Below are 22,567 nucleotides of genomic sequence, written 5' to 3'. Positions count from 1 at the left end.
TGTTGCTCAGGATTCTTGAAAAATCAAAAAATTCTGAGCGGCACTACATTTTCGGTCGTCACCCAGCGACATAAGATGTTAAGTCACATTTGCCCAGTAATTTCACTAGCTACGGCGCCCATCAGACCGAAACACAATAATGCTTACACATTATTGCTTCAAGCAGAAATAGGCGCCGTTGTGGTACCCATAATCCAGCCTCCTGTGCAAAGGAACCTCCCACTGGTAGAAATGATCACTCACAATAAGAAATCCCTTTCTTGTCCCTTTTACTTTTAGTATAACTATACTGACCTTGTTCACTACTGCTAGACTCAGTAAAACTGGGCGTGCCTTCTGTCCATGTTGGAGTAGAGCCTTCGACAGACGCTGGTGGCGTCCAACATACACTGAAAAAAAATGAGATTGATTACTTACTCATTACCGATAGGCAACGCATGTCAACAGGCATTACTTTAGTGTGCATGACAGTTACGTCTTATTCCTTACACTAGCGATACCTACGTGAGTCACTCTCTTTTAGTGTGCGTGCGTTGCTTAAAGCAGAGGTTGACAGTTCACCGCTTTTATTTTTCGACGTGTTCACAGCTGTCACAGTTTATCTATTTATTAATGCCGTAAAAATCTTTATCGAAAATTGCAGCCTGAATGTAAACCCCGTAGCGGCAGTGGTAGATTATTTCAGTATTTGTGGCATTGTACTTGAAACTTCCCCTGAAAGCCGCAGTGTGATGCATGGGAGGACAGAGCCTAGCCTGTGCAATGGTCCTTGTAATAAGATTCAATACCCTACTCTCATTTGCCCATAACAGTTTCGATTAAAGATATGCTAGCGTTATTTTTATGGAATAGGACAAAAGAGCGTACGAGTCACCTGGTGTTCAGTGATCATCGCCGCCCACATTCTCAACACGCACGCAGATGAATAGAACTTAATCGTTCTTTAACAGTTCTATCGTAATGTTTTTGGCGGGAAGCGATGTGATTGGTTAATTTTGATCACGTCATGGACGCCACGCACATATACTCCGCAAAAGATGGTTGACGCGGACTTTACAGAAATAGTTTGTAATGTCGGTCTATTCTCTATTTTATCATTAACAGTGATATACCTCTTTTTGGTTTCAATTAATAAATAAGGAGTTAATAAGTCTATCTTTTAAGTCGAAATTAAATGCAAAATTGCTTCTTACTAAAGATAAAATGATGATTCATTATTATTTAAATGCAAATTAAATGTTTCGATTAAACTATAATCCTATATTAATAACTCTTCCGGTATAATACACGAACCCTCTAAAGCATGACTTACCTCGCTTCGTGACTCCTAGCACTGCTCAAGGCTGCAGGAGTGAGTGCCAACGATGAAGCTGACGAAGTAGTCATTACGCTGGCTGCACTCGATGCCCCGCGTCTTCTGCCAGAAGCGCTTGATGATGTCGTCGACGAGGAGTTGGTTCTGCTCGTGCGCGTTGGCTGTGTCTCCTCGAACGGAGGTGGCGGAGTAGAGCAACAGGACATGGGCGCGGCAGCTGGTGGGGAAACTAGCATTACTTAGCTACTACTGACAGAACATAGAAATGAGGGAGATATTTTACAATAATGTGCTATGTTAGACTTAAAATATACTAGCGTATACACATAGAATGCGTGCGAGAAAGAAGCTCCTCTAACGGAGATACAGCAAGATAGAGAAGGTTAGCGAATCTATTGTTAATGTAACTGATTTTGATTGACAAGTCGTAAACAGTCAGCCACGCTTGGCATTAGCTCCTTAGTATTTTCATTACTAAACGACTAGCTGACGTACACATTGACAAATCAAAATTGGTCACGCATCATCGCGCTGTCAGGAAGTTTTTACGCAAGTATATTCTGAGTCTAATATTTAGCTAATCAAAGCATCTAGCGGTCAATTTCTATATTAAATTGAAAAATTCATTTCACATCCTACTTTTGTCATTTTTTTGGAAATTTTATTTGATTTCTACTTTCACTCCGGTCTTAGGATGACGTAACGTTTGCAAACACTGGATTGTCTGACACTTGAAGACTGTGTTTCATCCGCCGTTATTCTTAGGTCTGAGGCATACTATTTCGCATTGTTTTTTTTTTATGGAATAGGAGGACAAACGAGCGTACGGGTCACCTGGTGTTAAGTGATCACCGCCGCCCACATTCTCTTGCAACACCAGAGGAATCACAAGAGCGTTGCCGGCCTTTAAGGAAGGTGTACGCGCTTTTTTTGAAGGCACCCATGTCGTATTGTCCCGGAAACACCGCACAAGGAAGCTCATTCCATAGCTTTCTTGTAGTACGAGGGAGAAACCCTCGTACTACAAGAAAGCTCCTTGAAAACCGCACTGTGGAGGACCGCCACACATCCAGATGGTGGGGATGAAATCCTAACTTGTGGGGTGTCGTGCGAAGGTGGAATTCGGCGGCAGGAATCAGGTTAAACAGCTCTTCGGAACACTCCCCGTGATAAATGCGGTAGAAGACACACAATAAAGCGACGTCTCTACGCAACGCCAAGAGATCCAGCCGTTCCCAGAGCACTGAGTCCCCGACAATTCGAGCTGCTCTACGTTGTACGCGGTCAAATGGATCGAGCAGATACTGGGGTGCGCCAGACCAGAGATGACAGCAATACTCCATGTATTGTGGCCGGACCTGCGCTTTGTAGAGCGCTAGAATGTGGGCCGGCTTGAAGTATTGCCGTGCTCTATTGATGCCAGCTTCTTCGAAGCCAATTTGGCTTTGCCCTCCAGATGGCCACGGAATTGGCAATCGCTCGAGATTTCGAGATCCAGTATTCCGATACTAGGCGCGGCTTTAAGAGAAGTATTCTCGAAGAGCGGAGCGGAGTATCAACGACAAATGGGGTTTTTTTAGTGGTAAACGCGCAAACTTGAGTCTTCTGGGGGTTAAATTGGACAAGGTTCAATTTACCCCATTCCGCGACCTTCTCGAGAGAGGACTCGATAGAAGACTCAAGTTTCTCCCGGCACTGGTCGAAGATTTCCCGACAGAGACCTGCATGGCCCGTGTATACGGCATCACCAGTGCTGTCGTCCGAATAGCAATGTATGTTGGAGGTGTCCAACATATCATTGATATGCAGAAGAAACAGCGTAGGAGATAGCACACAGCCTTGGGGCACTCCAACATTCACGGGCTTCGGGTTCGAGCAATGTCCGTCGACAACGACCTGTATGCTGCGCCCAGTGAGGAAGCTGGAGGTCCACTTGCACAAGCTCTCGGGAAGCCCAAATGATGGAAGTTTAGAGAGGAGCGCCTTATGCCATACACGATCAAAGGCCTTCGCTATATCCAGGCTAACTGCCAGGCCTTCCCCCTTGCTTTCAATAGCCGCCGCCCATCTATGTGTTAGGTATACCAGAAGATCACCTGCCGACCGTCCATGTCGAAAGCCGTACTGTCGGTCGTTGATCAACTGGTGACCCTCTAGGTATACTAAAAGCTGGCGGCTAATTATGCTCTCCATGATTTTAGAGAGCAGGGAGGTGATAGCAATAGGCCTGTAGTTCGCCGGATCCGAACTGTCTCCTTTTTTTTGGATCGGATGGACAAGGGATGACTTCCATGAGTCAGGGACTACGCCTTTGGAATAAGAGTGCCGGAATAAACGCGTTAGCACCGGCGTCAACTCAGGGGCACACGTTCTAAGCACGATTGGAGAAATGTCATTCTGGCCGAAAACAGAGCTCGCCTAACAGTTTTCTGTCTGAACTGTATCTGTAACCCGCGGTGTCAGGCATAGAGCTCTGACATCGCGGGATGGTCGGCGGTGTTTTTCCGTTGTCGTCAAGAGTCGAGTTGGAGGCGAAAAGAGCGCACAGGAGCTCGGCTTTCTCTTTTGCCGTATGGTCCAGGGTGTCATTCCTCATGTGCAACGGCGGCATGCACGGCTGGTTGAAGTTACCAAGAGCAGCTTTCGACAACGACCAGAACTTGCGTTTTCCGGTCGGGTAACTAGAAAGCTGCTCGCCGATTTAGACGACGTGCTTAGACTTCGCACGGGCGATTTGCTGCTTAAAAAATCTGGAGGCACGGTTATATTTCCTCTTAAGAACTTTGCAGTTCGGATCCTTTGTGCCCAGCGCCGCAACCCAAGTTCGATACGCCTGTTTTTTGCAGTCAGATGCTGTTTTAACTGACGCATCGAACCAGGGCTGTGATCTGCCACCGATCGGTACTACAGAGCTTGGTATAAAAATATCCATGCCCTGCAGTATCACATCGGTTACTGCAACGGCGCAGGCACTAGGATCATCCGAAGGGAAACAAACCTTGCCCCAAGGGTAGGATGCATAAAAGGAACGCATCCTATCCCAATCTGCTGACTTGTAGTGCCAAACGCGGCGGGTCGCTGGTGGTCTGCGACGTTGGCGTCGGATAGGCACTACACTCCTGACCAGGCAATGGTCGGACGTTCCGAGAGGGGCGTCGACAAAGGCCTGGTAACCATCGGGATGTGTAGTCAGCAGAAGATCTAATAAGGACGGCATTAATGGTTTAATAAAGGTTTTAATGTTCAATAATTGATTTTAAATCCCATTTCGAATAAAATATTTGAATTTGTCCCAATGCTAAAACTAAAATATTAGCAATAAGCCAATCAGCGTGATTCGTTTATATGTGTGCGTTATGCGAAAGTGCAGCTTACAACATACTTAATTATAAACATACATATACATAAATATATAAATAACCGAGTCTGCTTTAAGAAACCAATCTAAGTTTACAAGCAATGTAATAATATTGTACGTACATCACTTGTAGAAGAAAGACTTTAAACAGGCCGTAGAGCTGATACTCATAATGCCTGAATGTCAAATGATTGATATCTATATAAATTTAATAAAATTGGTTTGCATTCTTGCGCGCATCACGGATACGACTGGATAGATTTCATTGTCTTTTTAAGTTTTATTCCTTAGACACTTGGCCCTTACCTAAAGATATATTCAGATATCTTCATTTAATATGTTATTGAAATTTTAAGAAACAACGATTTTTATAAGCAATAGGTTCTCAGTCATGTGTTTACGCATACGAAGTCGCTGTTATTAGCTAGTTTTTATAATAATATACATAAATGTTGTTGGATCCTGCGTGTTGAGATTGTCCGCCATTTTAGTGACGATAGGTATGGTCTACGCAGACAATTCAGAAATCACCAATCAAACGAAAGGCTCAAATCAAACCGCTTTTACTTTCAAAGTTTATTAGAGGTTAAAATCGGTTTTTATCTACTATTTTGTTCGGAGTGTAAACGATGAAGGACTTCTTTGAAAAACGTTATAACGTCGTTAGAGTCAAAACGAGCTATACCTGCTTAAAGCTAAACCAACCAACAAAGGCAAATGACTCGACGATAGAAAAAGCGTTCTGAACCGGTTCATTCAATAAAACGTTTATGATGAATGTTAAGTTAATATCTAATTATATTTTTCTTGTAGGTAATATATCCTCGCACCTACTTATATGGACTTAGAGACGTCTGGTCTAGGTATAGCATACTTCAAGTATCAAACTTAATTAATATGTGTATATGTACCGTGCTTGTTTTAACGCAAGGCGGTTACATACGAGTATATGTTAGTAGTGCAATAGAGGTCATGAAATCCGAAGACATAAGCTGTGTTAATAATAAACGCGAGTAAATTTACTCCAAATTTAAACCATTTTGTCTTTATCTTACCTTTGTCACTACAGACTTACATGAGAGGGAGAAGTAATTTCAAACTTGGAGTAACTTTACATAAGACAGATTGAGACTAACCCCATTATTCATAATGGTCCGCTAACTTCAAACAGCCGCTTAGGATTGTTTATTCTCATTCTGACTTAGGTCAATAGAAGAAGACAGAGTGAGAATTAGCAATGCTTTAAGTTAGCAGACTATTATTCCCCCAAATAATTCAAGAGAAAAGCTTCAGATTTCAGCTTTGCGATTAATACCAGTGCCTTTCATGCAGGCTTATAATACAGTACCTGGCACGACTCGTGAGATAGATAGATATAAGTGGGCGAAATGACAGTTAAAATATATCGCAGGCAAATCGTATACTTTGGCGTTTTACAAATGGCTTCGTCTGTTTACAAACGCTCGCTGGTATGAAATATGCCTTGAGCAAATTGACAACTCGTTCAATTGCTATATTTTCGATATTGATAATTGTAATTTTAGGGTGACTAGTAGGTCCCAAACACAAATTAAGACTGCTAAACAGATCTTTTAAGTTGCCGTATATTTCTGGGAAGTCCTTTGCAAACGTAGAATTTGGACTGTTTCAATATTTTTTGTGTTACATACCCACTGATCCAGTGATACATTTTTTCTTCTTTTGATTAGTAGCGACGCGCGTGTTAAGAAATCGAACTAAAAACTACAATTTGACGAGGCATTTTATAAACGGCGTTTGAATTGTCTATCTAATGTTGTGGCATTTTATAAAGTGAATGGACCATTTACATTTTACCTTTGACATATTTAATAACTGCGAGCGTTTCTAAACGGACGACACCGTTTGTAAAATGAGGAAACTAAAAAGTGCCTGCGACATATAATATATAAATTAGACAAATGACTTTTGTGTTAATCTAATAGATGACGGGCCAATGAGCGTTTTTTCAGCTTCACGCACACTTTACACCAACCAATAAATTGCGTGTTCATGCGTTGTGCCGAGAATGTGCTATAAATATGTTGAAATAATAATATGGTTTTACAACCATATTTGCTTATTATTTTTTATTTATTTTCTTAACTCTTTTAGCCTCTAAGGCCTCTGCCGACGTCATCATTATGTTATTGGCTATGAAGTATGTTTGCAGGTTACTTTATTATAATTAGTTATTAAATATATTTACTAACTTTAGTTAGCTGTAAAAATCTCCCTTATTTCTGTAAATGTGATCAATATACAAGATGACGTCGAACATGCACGACACCAAATTTCTAAGAGTTGAAAATATACAAATACCTAATTACAACATGTAGATAATAATAATAAACAATTACAGATTAATATGAAGAATACTTTTCTAAAAACTTAATCAAGGAAATCCTTAAGACGCTACACTAAAACAAAAGGTAATTTACTAAATGAACGTACTACAGAAAAACTCGTTTATCTTAGCACATTCTAAAGAAAAAAATTGTGCAATTTATAAAAATAGCGATATGGTATAAATTATTAAAAACAATGATATGATACTACGAGAATAAAAAAATAATAAAAGAAGGCCATGAAATCATATTTAATCATGCTTAAGATCGAACACATACTTATACCTACAATACTTAACGTAATGAACACAGTTACAATACAAAGAGTAAATAAATTTTAAATTCGAAAACATGCATTAACTTTAAATTTTTTGAGCCAATTATATTTCAAAATATATCGAGTGCCATCTAGAGGACAATTTCGATATCTTTCTTCATTCTGAATATTTTTTTATCGGAAAGTCTTCTAAAGCTGTTTCTTTTAGCTTCATTAAACGACATTGTGGGTAGTTTTGTTTCAGGCACAACTGTCACTGAGAATTTCCTTATCTTGTCGCTAACATTTCCGACAACAGCTTTAGTGGGAACTTGTGTTGGCGGTCGAGGTGCTTGCCTTTTTACATTTGCTGGTTTCTTTGTTGTTTCGAAAACTTTCTTCTTTTCCCTAACATTTTCTTGAGATTCAACCGTTTTCTCTCTTTCAGGCACAGATGAAAGGGAACTGGATTCGGAGTCAGAATACGATTTACGTATTTTCTTTTGATATAAATCAATTTTTCTTTTAGCATTCACGCGACATACTGCTCGATCATTAAAATTTTTATTTCCACCATGTTCTTCATCGTATGTTTTTATTTCTATTTTCGGCTTTGATTTTTGCTTGTCTTTTATCGAAAAAGCAAACTTTGAGAAGCTTGATATTATACTTTGTTTCGTTGACTTTTCTTTTTCAGTTGAAGCCTCATTCAAATCTTTTTCAATACGAGGAGACTTTTTCATTTTCGAAACATTGTGTTCGAGCTCTTCGTGCATTTCAACCTCTACCGATTGTACATTCGATTTTTTGGAGAATCTATTAACAGCCTTGCTGCCGACGTTTTTAAGGAACTGATACGGACTTCTACCTGTTTTAATAGTAGTTGCAGGCTTGTCTTCTACTTCGTCGAAATGTATGTTATCTTTCATCTCTTCGACGATGATGTCATCACTACTTGAATCCGTAAATGAATCACCGTCATAGTCACCAGACTCTAAATGCTGTGCCATAACTTCATGAATATCAAAATTGGCCATCATATTAGATTGCGCAAAGAGACCTTTTGCACCTGTCATTGATCTATTAGTCTGTCCATCTTCTTCTTTGTATTTATGTTGAAGTGGCGCATCCAATTTAAAATTAGATGAATCATCAGAAAAAGAAGAAACACGACATGCAATACGTTCCTTAGATTTGTACTCATGCCCATAAATACCAAAGTCTTTATCACTACTTGTAAAAGGGATGTCGTTATTTGAAATATATACGTTGCTGTATTCACCTTTCATTTCGCTGGTCTGCAAATGGCCTCCACGCTTTGGATTTGGCGATCCTCGCGGCGGAACTGGCGGAGGTACTCTCTGTTTCTGAGATCCTTTCAGAACAGCTGGAAATGCTACATCGGATTCAGGCGAAACCGTCGTTTTTGAAGCCACTTGGGTCACTTTAGCAGAAGTCGACACCGGTGTAGTTACTGAAGTGGGAGTTATTATCGCTGAGACATCAGATAACGACACTAAAGGGTAAGAAAACACTCACGAATTTCGTAAATATTTATTAATAATGTAAAAATAAATGTAAATAGTTAACATATATGGCACGGAAATAGTAATCATAAAGATTAAATATAATAATCAATAGAAATGGAAGCATAGAGATTAATTTTGGCGATAAATAGTTAGATATCCAAAATGGCGTGTTTAAATTTATATTTTTTAGTTTGAGCTTGACCAGTTAACGTTTCGTATTTATTATTGGTGCGTGTAAGATGTGAGATATAAATGTAAAAATAGCATAGATAGGATAAGATGAAGCAAAAGTATACCCAATAGTAAAAATAGATCCGATTGGTCGACAGCAGCATGGAAAAAATAATTTAAGATGATAAGTTTTTATGTTAACATTTATTATTCCTGAAAACATTTTTGTTTTATAATATCTCAAATATATCGCCCTCATAACGTACACATTGAATAGTGCCCTCTTGTGGTATTTATACAAATCAATATCAAAAATAGGAATAAAAGTCAGTTTTGCCAAACAGAATTTAGTTCGATGTAGTTTTCAGGAGTCATAGGAATCACTTCCAATCACACATAGTTTAATTAAGGAACAAACGAATAATACAAATTAACAGTTAATATCTCATGCAGAAGTATGTTGTTTGTAACTTCGCAAATTGAGCTCTTAAATAATTATACGGACCACTCCATTTGTACTGTTTGTTATTTAGTTTCAACATAAAAAAGAATTCTAAGCACTTTTACATGGAATCCTCAATATAAACAACTACATTTTAAGCAAAAAAGCAGCAAATAAATGTGTATTAACTCTTATCTATCAGATACTTTATTATTTACATCATTTTAATGAAATAACGCCTTATCTGACTAACTTCATTCAGAATTCCTACAAAAATTTTAGGAATTTGTATTTTTTTTTTATTTTGAAAATATATTTTTGGTATGTTATTTAAAAAGTCTCACCTGCTTTGGCCGTGACTCCACTCGAACTAGCTGCACCTATCCATGGTAAGCGTGTAAAATAATTGTCTTTATTAAAGTCCAAACCAAAGTCTTTCAAAGGCAAACCGTATTCATATTATGGATTACTTAATGTACTAATTAGAAAATACATGCATTTATACTTAGAAGATAACTTTTACTGTTCTTGTATCAACGATGCATAACATATTGTGCCAGAGTCTTAGAAATAACTGAATATATCATAACTAGCTGACCCGACAGACGTTGCTCTGTTCATATTAAAAAATTTCTTACGGGTGGAATTTCGTAAAATTCGAAAGGAATATTCCTACCAAATTTTAAGCCTCTACGCCTTATGGTTGCATAGATATCTTGGTGAGTCAATACATAGGTGGAAATCTCGTATACCTATGATATATAGATTGTTCTACGAAAATACAGTTGGTAATGTTAATACATTAAGTTTATAGTAATTGTCCACACCACGTTTACTGTATGTACAATCTTTACCGTTCTGAGTCCACATAAATCAGTCCCAACGAACTAATTTATACTTATCCACGTTTTAAGTTCTCTTGTAAAACGTGCGACCCTGTATATGTGTACAGCTGTCTGGTCAATGACCTTGCATAGGGTGACCATGAATACGTTTTTATATATTCGACATAAGAATTATTCGTATAAAGGGCAGACTCTTGACAGACTTTTAAACAACTGTCCCACTATACAGTGCTATGACGTATAAGCTTAACGATTTTAGTGATCGTTGCATACATACAGGTATCAAATACGTTCCCGTTCTCTCAGTTGAAGGTCTACTGCGTGAAAAGACGCGTCAGAAAGAGCGAGTGAATATTTTATTGAGAAAATAATATCCTATATCTACAGTTATCGCGCGAGTTAAATGCAGTCGGAGTAAAGAGCGGGAGCATTCCCCCCATGGCGAAAAATATTTTGAATGTGTGTTGAAGAAAGGCAAAACAAATTTTTATAATTTTTTAGTAGGTTTAAATGATGACTAAGTAGAATCTAAAATAAATATTTCATCATTTTAACCAACTGTAATATAGTAAACTTAAAGTATTGTTTAAAATCGACACACTCATTCTTATGGTCATCGACTATAAATATTAGGTCACAGCACTATAGCATTCCCGAACTCAGCATTCAACTCACGCGTTATCTGTACTTATGCTATAATAAACGGGCTTAGAAAGGCTATAACTGGTATGCCGATCGCCGCCGGCGCACCGCTTCGGCAACTTCGTATGCTTCTAGGGAAAGATTGGCATCAACAAAATATCGCAAACAATTACTGGTGCTCCATGCATAGTACGTGATGACCAGCGAGTCAGTGACGGATCATTTGAGTGGGCTAATTGTGAGTCATTTGTATTGAAGGGTATGAGATATATGTTTTTGTCTGATACGTTCATATCACGCTCATGGAATGACACGCTGTAGTCATTGACATTGGGACTCCTTTGTGGTTTCATATTTTCGATTTTAAACTATCGATGGCCGAGAATAGGCTTACAATAGGCAGTACGAGCAATGAGAAGTTGCATTCAGTGCACAACGTATGTGCTTGCTATCCGAAAACTATGTCTAAAAAAGACTACAAATAATGCAGTGCAATGCAATGCAACACAATATGCTCATTGACAGTGAAACCACGTAGTACATAATATTATGTTAGTATGTGAATTAGAGACATTCAGAAGACAGAGAAGTGATGCGTTTAAAAGCTATGAATTGAAACTCACACATCAAATACATAAGCATCTATTTGATCATTAATACGTCTAGATAGACTATCACTATCACAGTTGTGAAATCGTCGAAAAAAAATGAGTTTAGAGTTAACCGCTATTCAGAGCAATCCACGCACACTAACACAAAATGTCATACAAATTGCGAGTGTAAGACGTAGCTTGTCACGCACACAAGTATTAAACCTGGCCTGTTTTTATCGATTGTTCAACAGCAAGAGACTCTATCTAGACGTATAAATTATCTAAGAAGCATATCTATAATAAAATTAAAACTCCCACAAGTAAAAGGGCAAATGGTAGAAAGTGACACATAGTGCCTTATACTACACCGAAGACAAAATTAAAAACAAATTTTATCTGTGCGAATAGATTACAATTACAAATACTCAAAACTGAAAGAAGTAGTTATGACTGTAAGGAGTAGGTACTTTCCCAGAAGGTATGGTTTAAGACCTGTATATCTGTAGTACAATACCACGATTATTTCCCATTTATGGTCAAAATAATTAATAAACACCAGTTTATATAAAATCTCATATATTCCAATTTCAATTACAGTTCCGTCTTATTATTTAAATAAATAACATAATAAATATAATAAAAAAAGAAATTATATACAATTTTATTAACGTTCAAACCCTACTATTTTCCAGAAACAAAAACCCGAAAAATACAACAATAATTACTTTGTGTTTTTATTATGTCCCGAACTTAACATAGGGTGACCATGATTTTTTCATTATTATGAACACAATATAGTATTTTTTCATATAATCATTTCCACCAACTCCACCGAATACATCAAAATATATGCGTTCTTTACTCTTGATATTCGTGCCAGCAAGAGACATAAAACATTCACATTTGAGAGCTTTACTTTCTCCTGACAGAAGCCATTTATTAAATATTCACTCATACCACGAACAGGCTTATCATTACATTATTATTAGAACTTAGATCACAACCTACAGTTCCTTCAACAATCTAATGATACTTTGTATATTTCTTTGACCAATATTCATTTTAATTCATCCATTTACAAAAACAAAAATAAATTAATAAAATATTAATAGTTATATAAAATACATGTGATTGATATTGACAAGCGTCTAACTTGGCTGGAGATGATTAGAACCAGATTTTTTTTATTATACGTAGAAGTACCTATAAAAGAGGTGGACAAGAAAGTTTAATGCAAAATGGAGACAGAGGAGAGAAAACAGAAATTACACTACATAGAGATACCTATTGGGTATATTTTTAAATGAAAAATTCATGAAACACGAACTGTGACGTTCGTAATTGCGATGATTATGAGAATTAATTAAAGTAATAATGTATTAACACACATAATGTCATACGGAATGTCACTGGATAAATCAATTTACTGCCATCTATCAATTGGTTCTATGTGAGAAGGCTTAACGGCGTAGTAATATTAATTTCCGTAATTATTTCGCACATTTTCTAATACTTCTCTGTCTAGATTATTATATAACATGCCTTTATGAATAAAATTCTAGTTTACAAATTATATTTTATTTAATTGATAAATGCAATATTTAATCGTTGAAATAAAAGCTTTACTATATATTTTTAAAAACCGAAAGCATAAACCAAGACTTAGGTATTTTATTATGTTACATAGAACCAATTAACAAACGGCACATAAATAAATAACATATAAACAGAACATATTCATACTGAACAAAAACAACACTGTTGTTCACGGGTGGGCCTTATATCCTATAACATAGAGCTCTCTATTGAAAGCACAAATCTCGTTTAAATATAAAAAAATTAAGTATATTTTTGAAAGCTATAAATTCATTAATCAAACCAAGCATACAACTTGACACATTCGCATTTTATTTTGGGGCTCGGCCGCTAAATAATAGCTAGTTTAGTAATCCTGACGGCAAATTGTATTACTGACAAGACATTTTTATAACTTCATGGGTTATCTCTTATTAACAAAAAAAAACTTCACGACGAGTACTTACAGAATACCACCAAAAACTGCTACGAACCTCATAAAAGAACCACAAATGTCATATCATAATAACCTCCTACCATTATAAAGCGTAATAAGTCGATTTCTACATACCTGTGCACAAATTAATAGTAGTAAATAACTCGTTTATTAATATAATTCACTATTTGTATTAGTAAATTTGTCGGTTTTTCTTTCACCATTTTTGAACTAAAATCTACCGATACACGTACAGTTAAGCATCTACAAGATTACAATAACAGGCACGATCCCTACTTATTTATATTTATCTTCCAAGAATATTGGCAAAATTCCGCGTTGGATATTTGGCATAAAAATTCAACACAACTATATGTTAATTGTGATATCTCTCTAGTTAATATAATATTGACGTAAAATTCAAAATGGCCGACAAAATATAATATAGCTCGCAATGTCATCAAGTGAGTAAAATCGATTACGAGTTTAAAGATTTTTAAAAAAAGATATAATTATTTATTTCATAATGGGTTTAGTTGTAGGCTAAACGAGTTAACAAAAAAGTTATTTAATTTCACCGTTTCATAACTTCTCTCTGACCCGCCATTTTTTATTAAGGTCGTCGCCCATTTTGTTTTTACGTCAAACCATAGAAACCACAGAAGCGCCTATTCAAACCAATACTGGTATTTTATCTCGCAATTCAATCTGCAGGCGGGACTATAATAATAGTACTACCACTGTTCTTAGATGAATAAATTGCCGATTTTTCTAAACTATCTACGTATACCACTTCTTTTATTTCCTTTTCTGACTCGGAATCTTTAATATGCTCATCTCCGTTCAGTTTCACTACTGAAACATGCTTTCGGGATAGCCTTGGAGATTCTGTCCTTATGTACACAGTTTGTGAGGAGAGGACCTTACGAAATCTCATATCTTTGGGTAATGTTGACGCTTCTCTAGGTTCGCTGGTTGTCGTTATCTCGCTTCTTACCCTGTAACTAGCCGTAAGACTTTTCGGTAGGGTATTGGCGTCTCCCTCGCGCGTGTTCGGTGCGCTCTCCGCCTTAACCAACCCAATATCAACGAAGAACTTTTTGAATTTCTCAACGAACGTCGGCGACTTCGATCTATTGAAGCTACTGGTTAAGCGTTCGACGGAATGCTCTCTACTGGCTTCGTCTATACGCTCTGGAATATTTGACATGCTTTTATGTTTTTCGAGAATATTCGATCTTCGTTTCCACGACTTCTCGAGATCGTCGTCATCGATGAACGGTATGTCTTGTAGATTTTTCTCGTTTCTCGTATCGACTGCTGCGTCTTTGAGTATCTTAATAACAGGCCCCGTTTGAGCGTCCGCTACATAGATTTGCGGTACACTAGTACTAGTATTATCCGTCTGAATGCCACTATCGGCCAAACTGCCATTAATATGCGAGCTACCTGCACCAGTGCTTAAAACTTTAGCTAATTGATCCGACAGAGATTCCATTCTATCTTGTACAGCCTTGTACATATTATTATCGTAAGAAGTCCCAGGTTCTCGAATAACAAGATTCGCGGTTTCAAAGTCGATTCGTCTAGGGAAGGGTCTATCAATTATTTTCAGTCTATCAGAGAGTACAGACGGATATTCTGTAGGTAACTGGTGTCTTTGGTTCCAGGTTGAAATGGTTGTATCGGTGAAATCGCTCAGGCTAGATCTCCTTGAGGACCTAGGTGACAATTTGGCCTGCCGCAAGTAATCCGGGTTGTAATCTTTGATCGGTCGCCCCGTGTACACGCGTCCTGCAGAAAACGCAGTGTTAAACGCGAAGACCATATTTCATACATTTCAGTTTATTTCGCGCCGGCCGTCTGTCTTCGAACACTATCTGCACTGACACTCTGGGACGTATCTATTTCATGCGAGACGTATATTCTGATGCACGGCGAACGATACAAGGTCGAGGAATTGTGGGAGTTTACGCGTGAAGTTAACAATTGTAGCGAAACAGTAGCAACCGCGGTACTCAACAGAAATTCACTAAAAAAAATACGCGAGAACAGATTCAATACCGATCGGAAATTAAAACTTCAAACAATAAACTAATAATTACTGTGGACCTTTGTGTACTTATTATCAAGTGTGTATACGGTAAATCTAGACAATTCATCTTAATATTTTAAAATAAATGTTTCGCGTTGTTTCTGCAAATGTTTCGCCACAAATTTGTGTTCGATAAAAAATATTTTAGCATCCGATATACATTACAAAATTTCAAAATAGCAAACCGCAACCTCATCTTTATCGACAGTAAAACCAACAAACAACTGATAGGACTAGGGATGGGACGGGAAAATAAACTGAAATGTATATAGCAATAAATAAAAAACCAATCGCATTCACACAATACTAGGAAGGGTTGAATTATGTGTTATAAGATACTGTTAATCTAGCTACGATAAAAGTGTATTTTTATATAAGGTTAATAATAATTCATGCACGTTATTGTATGGCAAGTAGTTATATAATAAGTCTAAGACAAAGTTTCTCTTAAATTATTTTATTATTTAACAGTCATAATTAATAGTTTAAAAAGAACAGACATAATATATATCTAAACTAATACTACTATGATGTAAATTTTGAAAGTAAGCTAATTTTTAGGAAACATAAATTCCAAAAAATGATCACAGTAATGCCAAAGGAATTACAAGGATATACTAAGACTACAAATCGTTGATATCCCGTTAACTTTGAAATGATGGAACCCCTACTAAGCTATTGAACCGTCTACTACGCCCAATGGAAATAAATAACCTATTTATTATGTTTTTATTTACCTTGCCAATATGACTAAACCTTTTTTTTTGCTGAGGAGCAAGGACAATTGAGCGCACGGGTCACCTGAAGTTAGGTGATCACCACTGCCCACATTCTTGCAACTCCAGAGAGTCACAGGAGCATTGCTAGCCATTTAGATTGCTGTATTTTAATTATAATAAAAACTTTGCTATACACCTCAAAATTTAACAGAAAGAAATTTAGTAAACTTTACAAAAGTGATTTCTCGTTAAGAGTTTTTCTCTAAGCACACTGTATACTGTTTGCTTGTATTATGTAACTAACAGACCATACGATTAAATTTTGCATGCACAATGACAACAAAAAAAAGTCGAAATAATAATCGAAAGTGGATAGGAAAATCAATACTCCCATATAATTATAAAGGAAAAGGTTTACCAATCAGTATCCGATTTAACACGTTTTAATAAAAATACACTCTTCACTTCCATAGCAATTAACACACAATATGGTTACCAATAAAAATGTAATAACCTGCTTTTTTTTTTCAAATAAACATAAACAACAGCTTTTTGCCGCTTCAAACGCAAATCACACGTCAAAAAATACTTTATTATTACGATTTCGGTAGTTTGAATTTGTGATTGATATTGAAATCACTGTTTAAAATTTTAGGTCCACATATGCCGTGTACATTAATGATCTCAAAATTACTTCTTTTGGAATTAATTATTTTTGATAGCAGTCAAATAAAACCGCTTCGGAAACTAATGGCGCTCTGAGAGAGAATAAACGGCGTCAGAAGTTCATTTTTGCTATCGTGACATCGCAACACTATAATTTAGTAAGAAGTAAAAACGCTAGCAAAAATAAAACTTCATTTATCTCGTTTATGAGTAAAATGTTAACATAATTTATTAATAGCCGTGTTATATGCAAGAATGCTTTACTAATATATCAAAACAAACGCTTAAAAACTTTGAGCCAAAAAATTTCAAACTACCCACACACTGTAACAAACTTACCGGCTGTATCCATTTCTTCCTGGGCCCTTCCCGGCTTGGCGATGCTCTTCCTCTTCGACGGAGAGTGTTTCAATGCTGTGGGAAATAAACGACTAATTTAAATACACAAACTGGATATGACGTTGCGATGGTGTTTTATTTTTTTTAATTGCCATTTGTTTGTGCTTTTACAAACACAGACTCGCCTTTTTCCCGACTCATCCAACAGAATGCCACTTGCTTCTATCCTTACAAACCTCACGCACTTCCTCTAAATTCATTACTCTTTTCATACATGCTCGCCGGTTCCGGATGCTTCGGACCTTTCCTTTTCTCAAAACGTCGCCAATTTGGTCGACGAATATTCTACGAGGTCTCCCGCAATCGACCTGCCCACACATACTTGCCTAACATATTTGATTTGTCATTCTTTCCTCACTCATTCCGTATTACCGCATTCTGAACTCTATCAATTAGTCTCACCCCATACATACTACGCAATGATCGTATCTCGACTGCGTTAATTCTGCTTTTATGCCTCTTTTGCCATACCCAACTCTCACTTCCGTACATCAACATGTCGACAAGCACTCTATTATGAAACGCCATTCGCGCCTCTTTCTCACAGTTTGGCCGTTCATAAAGGCATGCAGATAGCATCCTTTCGCAGTTTCTCGCAATCACTCTAATTTCAAAATCTCCTTCACATTTCCAATCTCTAAAGTTAAAAGTGCTGTTACGAAATGTACTATAAAGTTGTACAAATATACTCAATAAAATGAACAATTAAGTGAACAATTAAGTGAAAAATAAAACACCACAATCAAATTACAATTATAAGTGAATAAATCTTAAGCAAAACATGGCGTGTCGTTAGTTCGCCGCCAAAAATAAAACAACGTAAAAAACCTGAAGATGCAGATTTATATAGTTCAGTCATGCTAATAAACTTACGAAAAAGTTGAGGGATGTTTTCCGACACATAATATTTAACTACGTAAAATTATAGTTTGGCTTACAAGTCACAAGCTAGCTACTACAAAACAGCCAAAGGTTTCGCCAGTCGTAAGTATGGACACAGCTTTAGACATCTTTAGCTTTAGCCCTTCCACACAGAGGGCGTTTAAGACATGAATAAAATCAGTTGCGTGATCGCGGCACGCGACTTGGAAATGAAACGTCAATAGTGTTTACAAATATATAGTACAGATAAAATAGATATTTATTTAAAAAAAAAATTCGACGATATTCGACCATAGTGTTCTTTTCGTTAGAAGTTAAAAAGAATGTTAAACCGTTACATTATCTACAATTTACACCAAAATAGGAAGTTTCTGATATTATATTAACACATTTCCCCACGACTTTCTAAGTCGGTTTTATTTGTTTTTTTTTTTATTTTAAATATTAATGAAACCGAAAATCTCTACAAACTTCATCAAAAAATTGAGATTTTTTATAATAAAAACTTATAAAAAAATAAACGATTAAATTCAAATTTTAGTTCAACATTATAGGATTTAGGAGAAGCGTTTTATATATTAAATATATGCGTGTTGTCATACCTACCTACCCGCATTTCGTGACGTTTCATTTCCTTGTCTCCCATACATAATCTGAGTGACACAACATCATGCTTATAGATCGACACGGACTTACTCAAGCCTCCATTGACGCGCGCCAGAATCCAATTACGGACAATTGTGAGAAAAAGTGAAAAATACAGATATTAATTTCATATGCGACGGGTTTGTTTAAGGAGTTGGGGAGCGTGCATGACTGTACTTTAATGTCATGCAAATAAAAAACAATAGCTTCAAAGGAAAAACGAAACAACGAAACGAACTACATGCCGAAACAAAAAGACAATCACGAAACACAGGGTTATATATTAGACAATTTGAAAAAATCAAAATACCTGAACATGGGATCGGGTGTTGGTTAACCTATGTTACAAAATACTTAGAAGAAGCGATTTTAAAGTATCTTCACAATACACAAAATAAGCAAAATATAATGTTTTTATAAACACTCAATTCATTACCATTACAAAAAAAAATTTAAATATGTTTAAACAATAAAGTACTTATAACAATATTCAAATTTATGGTACAAGAAAACACCAATACCCAATCCCATTCTAAAAAAACACACCGTCCGAAAAACAGCACACATATTCAATTAGAACTACCCTCATTTAGGGAAGTTTAATCGAATCATGTTTAGTACGACAAGTATCCGAACGTGATTGAAATCATGAGAAACAGTGCTACGAATACGTATGCCATATTGTTATATTATATACTGCAGGAATGCTTATATATTAGAAATCATTATTTCTGGACATACATACTATTGTAGTGACAAAAACTTTAGTGTTAGTTGTATAAATTACTCCTCGCTTTTCTGGAGAGTAGTAAAAATATTTTCCATTACAAAATTTAATTAATCAATTACAGAGAAGACATAGATATATACGTTGAATTGTCATAATTGACAGATTCGCAAGATGGCGTCTATGCTTCCAGAATCAGTCGCACGTTGTGATCATTGTCGCACTATACACACGTGTAATTTTACGGACGCATATAACCAGTATCGTATGGCCAACAGTACCTATATAGCTGGTGACCAATGTGCGGAATTTGCGGTGATTCCCTTTGATCTCCGGAAGGTCCACTGATCAACAATTTAGTTCGGTTATGAGAATGCGAATCATATACCAATTTTTGTTACAACGCTGTGGTTCCATTGATATTATTTCTAGTATGTAAACATAATAACAATACTCAACATTAAAGTTCAATATATCAGAAGGGAAGGCTAAGTAAAATAATAAAACGTTTGATTAAGAGTTAATGACTATTTCCTAGACTTTTAACTAAAACTTCATAGTATATAATATAATATCCAACAATAGCATGCGATTAAGGCGTTCGCGTCAGTGGGATATTTTTTAAATATAAATATTAAATAAAACATCGAAAAGAGATACACATATTCCCTATTTTTTTAACATCACAACTATGTTATTAAACCGAAAAATTGGTTGGTTGTTTTGCAATAGAATACAATGGGCCCCTTGAAAATAAGTAGACACGCAGATATTGAAGTTATTTTACTACAAAGGATACTCAACGCAGATGAGACTTTACTAATATTTTAATGACTAAGTTAAAATTATTATTGAAATATGAACAGTGAGTTTAACTAAATAGACTTATTATTATTTTACTTGGGCAGTAAGCACAATTTTAAAGTGTTTAATTCGCGAAAAATTCTATTTACTCAATGGAACCACATACTAGTCCGCACTAAAGGCAATACGGGACTCTTTAAAAGAATTCAATTCACAGTGCGAGTTAACTATCGTGAAGTCGATTTAAAGGGATTTTGTATGGAGGTGAATATATGGTATCCACTTTTACGTTGCTCGCCACAATATGGCGTTGCAACAAATTTCTTTATTAAATAGGAGGGCAATAAGCATTTGGGCACCTGATGGTAAGTGATAGCCGTCGCCTACATTCTCTTACAACACCAGAGTTATAACAGAAATAAAAGAAAGATTCCAAGACTGAATCGTAAGACATCGCGGAGAGAAACTGATTCCACTGCATAGTTTTGTTGCACATGGAAAAAGTTTCTTCGAAACCTCACTGTGGAGGAACACGATTGGTAACGTCCTGCTCTGTAGATAGTTACTAGTAATTTTAAACATTTTAATTCTAATGAATCTAGAAACGCTTATTATTGCCGCTGGTCCCATACCGCGTTCAGTGTGAACTAGCCTTTAGAGATTAGCACTACGAAGACCTTAAGACTAAAAAAACATAAAAAAGCTTTATTTACTCATTTAAATAGCAAATGACCGCTATGATTAAACGCAATTATTAAAGACAGTGCGCTACCAAGTCACAATACAGTAATTGATAGTACTTTACACACGATTTACACGGCCGCTAAACAATCTTGGGGAGACAAAACTATTGAGAGACTGGTGTCGCTGTCCGAGTTAAATTAGCTGCCCTAGCGCTCCGTCCAGACGTAGGTATAAATTTGATGGAGAGCGATGAGTTACGTTACTATTGTATTACTTGTATTGTGACTAAGTCGGTTCCACCGTTCGTTAAATCGCCGCCCCTAAGTTAACCATATTTTTGTACATCTGTGGCATTACATTGCTCTAGTTATAGTCTATTACAGTATTGCGGTGCTACCGAGTTTCGTGTTAGAATGAAAACAAAATACGTTGTCAAGGGCTGGTGATGCTGATTTGAGTTGGCTCGCGTCGCATACTGCTTCGGATGAGCTTGTTATTATTTTTATTTTGTTGTTTTCCGCGCTAGGCTTGGAAAATTCGATTCGGAAAACTAGGAAGCGATCTTAGTTTCTTTCTTACCCATAATTTGTATGCAAATTGAGCTGTTTAAGAGCACATGTAACAGTAACCTTTATTCTAACAGAAAGCACACCCCAATGAAACTAGCCAATAGTTAATTACATTCACACAGATAGATGGAAAGAAATTACGGACCACCTTCACCATGTCCAATTAAATCGTTGATTAGTTAATTCCCAAATAACGGTAAATGACAAGCAAAAATTATGAGTGTAATGTCTTGCGTTTGGGCACAATGATTGTTAACATATATTTAATTCAAAATAGATATCAAGACATTACAATGAGTATCTCAAGGCTTCATCATTACATTGGTTAAGTGAATGATGCAAGAATTAAACGGCACATTCACCGAGTATTGTACGTTATGTGATTTCCATGAAATTCTTACGTAAAGTAACGGATGACTTTAACTAGTGATAAGCCTTCTTTAGGCTAATTTACAGAGGTTGGTGAAAGGGGCCCTGAGGGTAAAAGGTCGACAGTATGGTTAGAAACGAGATTGTAGTGGATACAATATATTAAGTTAAGGAAAATCTATATGTTTTGCTTAACTTTTATAAAACTCGTAGGTGTATATGTGGTAACCCGTTTGTCTAAAAAAGTTATAGGATATGGTGAACTGATCCACAAAATGACATCGAAATGTGCAATCCGTACTTAACCACTCCAACATCTGTGAACGTTGGTTCTTTACGGAATAGACTGAGCAGTATCGCCCAAACCTGAACACTCTATAGAAACAAACAAAGATATTGTAGACACTTATATTTTTATACGGAAATAAATGAAGGAACACGTAGATATGTAACTCTCTATACATGTAGACGCAATTGCAA

At 36.4% G+C, this 22,567-nt stretch overlaps 1 protein-coding gene across 16 annotated transcripts in view; it reads right to left on the bottom strand.

Moving 5' to 3' along the window:
* The window catches only part of LOC126971349 (phosphatidylinositol 4-phosphate 5-kinase type-1 alpha), an 82,111-nt gene that overhangs the window by 22,028 nt on the left and 37,516 nt on the right, over positions 1 to 22,567 (bottom strand). For 4 of the 16 annotated variants that reach the window (XM_050817617.1, XM_050817612.1, XM_050817616.1 and 1 more), the window contains exons 13-18: positions 19,943 to 20,005; positions 17,348 to 17,422; positions 9,782 to 9,817; positions 8,578 to 8,811; positions 1,313 to 1,532; positions 295 to 389 (exon numbers count right to left, since the gene is read on the bottom strand). In XM_050817617.1, coding sequence (XP_050673574.1) covers positions 295 to 389; positions 1,313 to 1,532; positions 8,578 to 8,811; positions 9,782 to 9,817; positions 17,348 to 17,422; positions 19,943 to 20,005 — 723 coding nt within the window. Of the gene's footprint in view, positions 1 to 294; positions 390 to 1,312; positions 1,533 to 8,577; positions 8,812 to 8,908; positions 9,021 to 9,781; positions 9,818 to 12,076; positions 15,323 to 17,347; positions 17,423 to 19,942; positions 20,006 to 22,567 lie in introns of those variants that run through there. The other 12 variants (XM_050817608.1, XM_050817609.1, XM_050817610.1 and 9 more) reach the window with 10 other exon arrangements.

The sequence above is a fragment of the Leptidea sinapis genome, chromosome 23, assembly GCF_905404315.1.
Source record: "Leptidea sinapis chromosome 23, ilLepSina1.1, whole genome shotgun sequence".
In the NCBI taxonomy this organism is placed as follows: domain Eukaryota; kingdom Metazoa; phylum Arthropoda; class Insecta; order Lepidoptera; family Pieridae; genus Leptidea; species Leptidea sinapis.
This window is presented reverse-complemented; position numbering and strand designations above follow the sequence as displayed.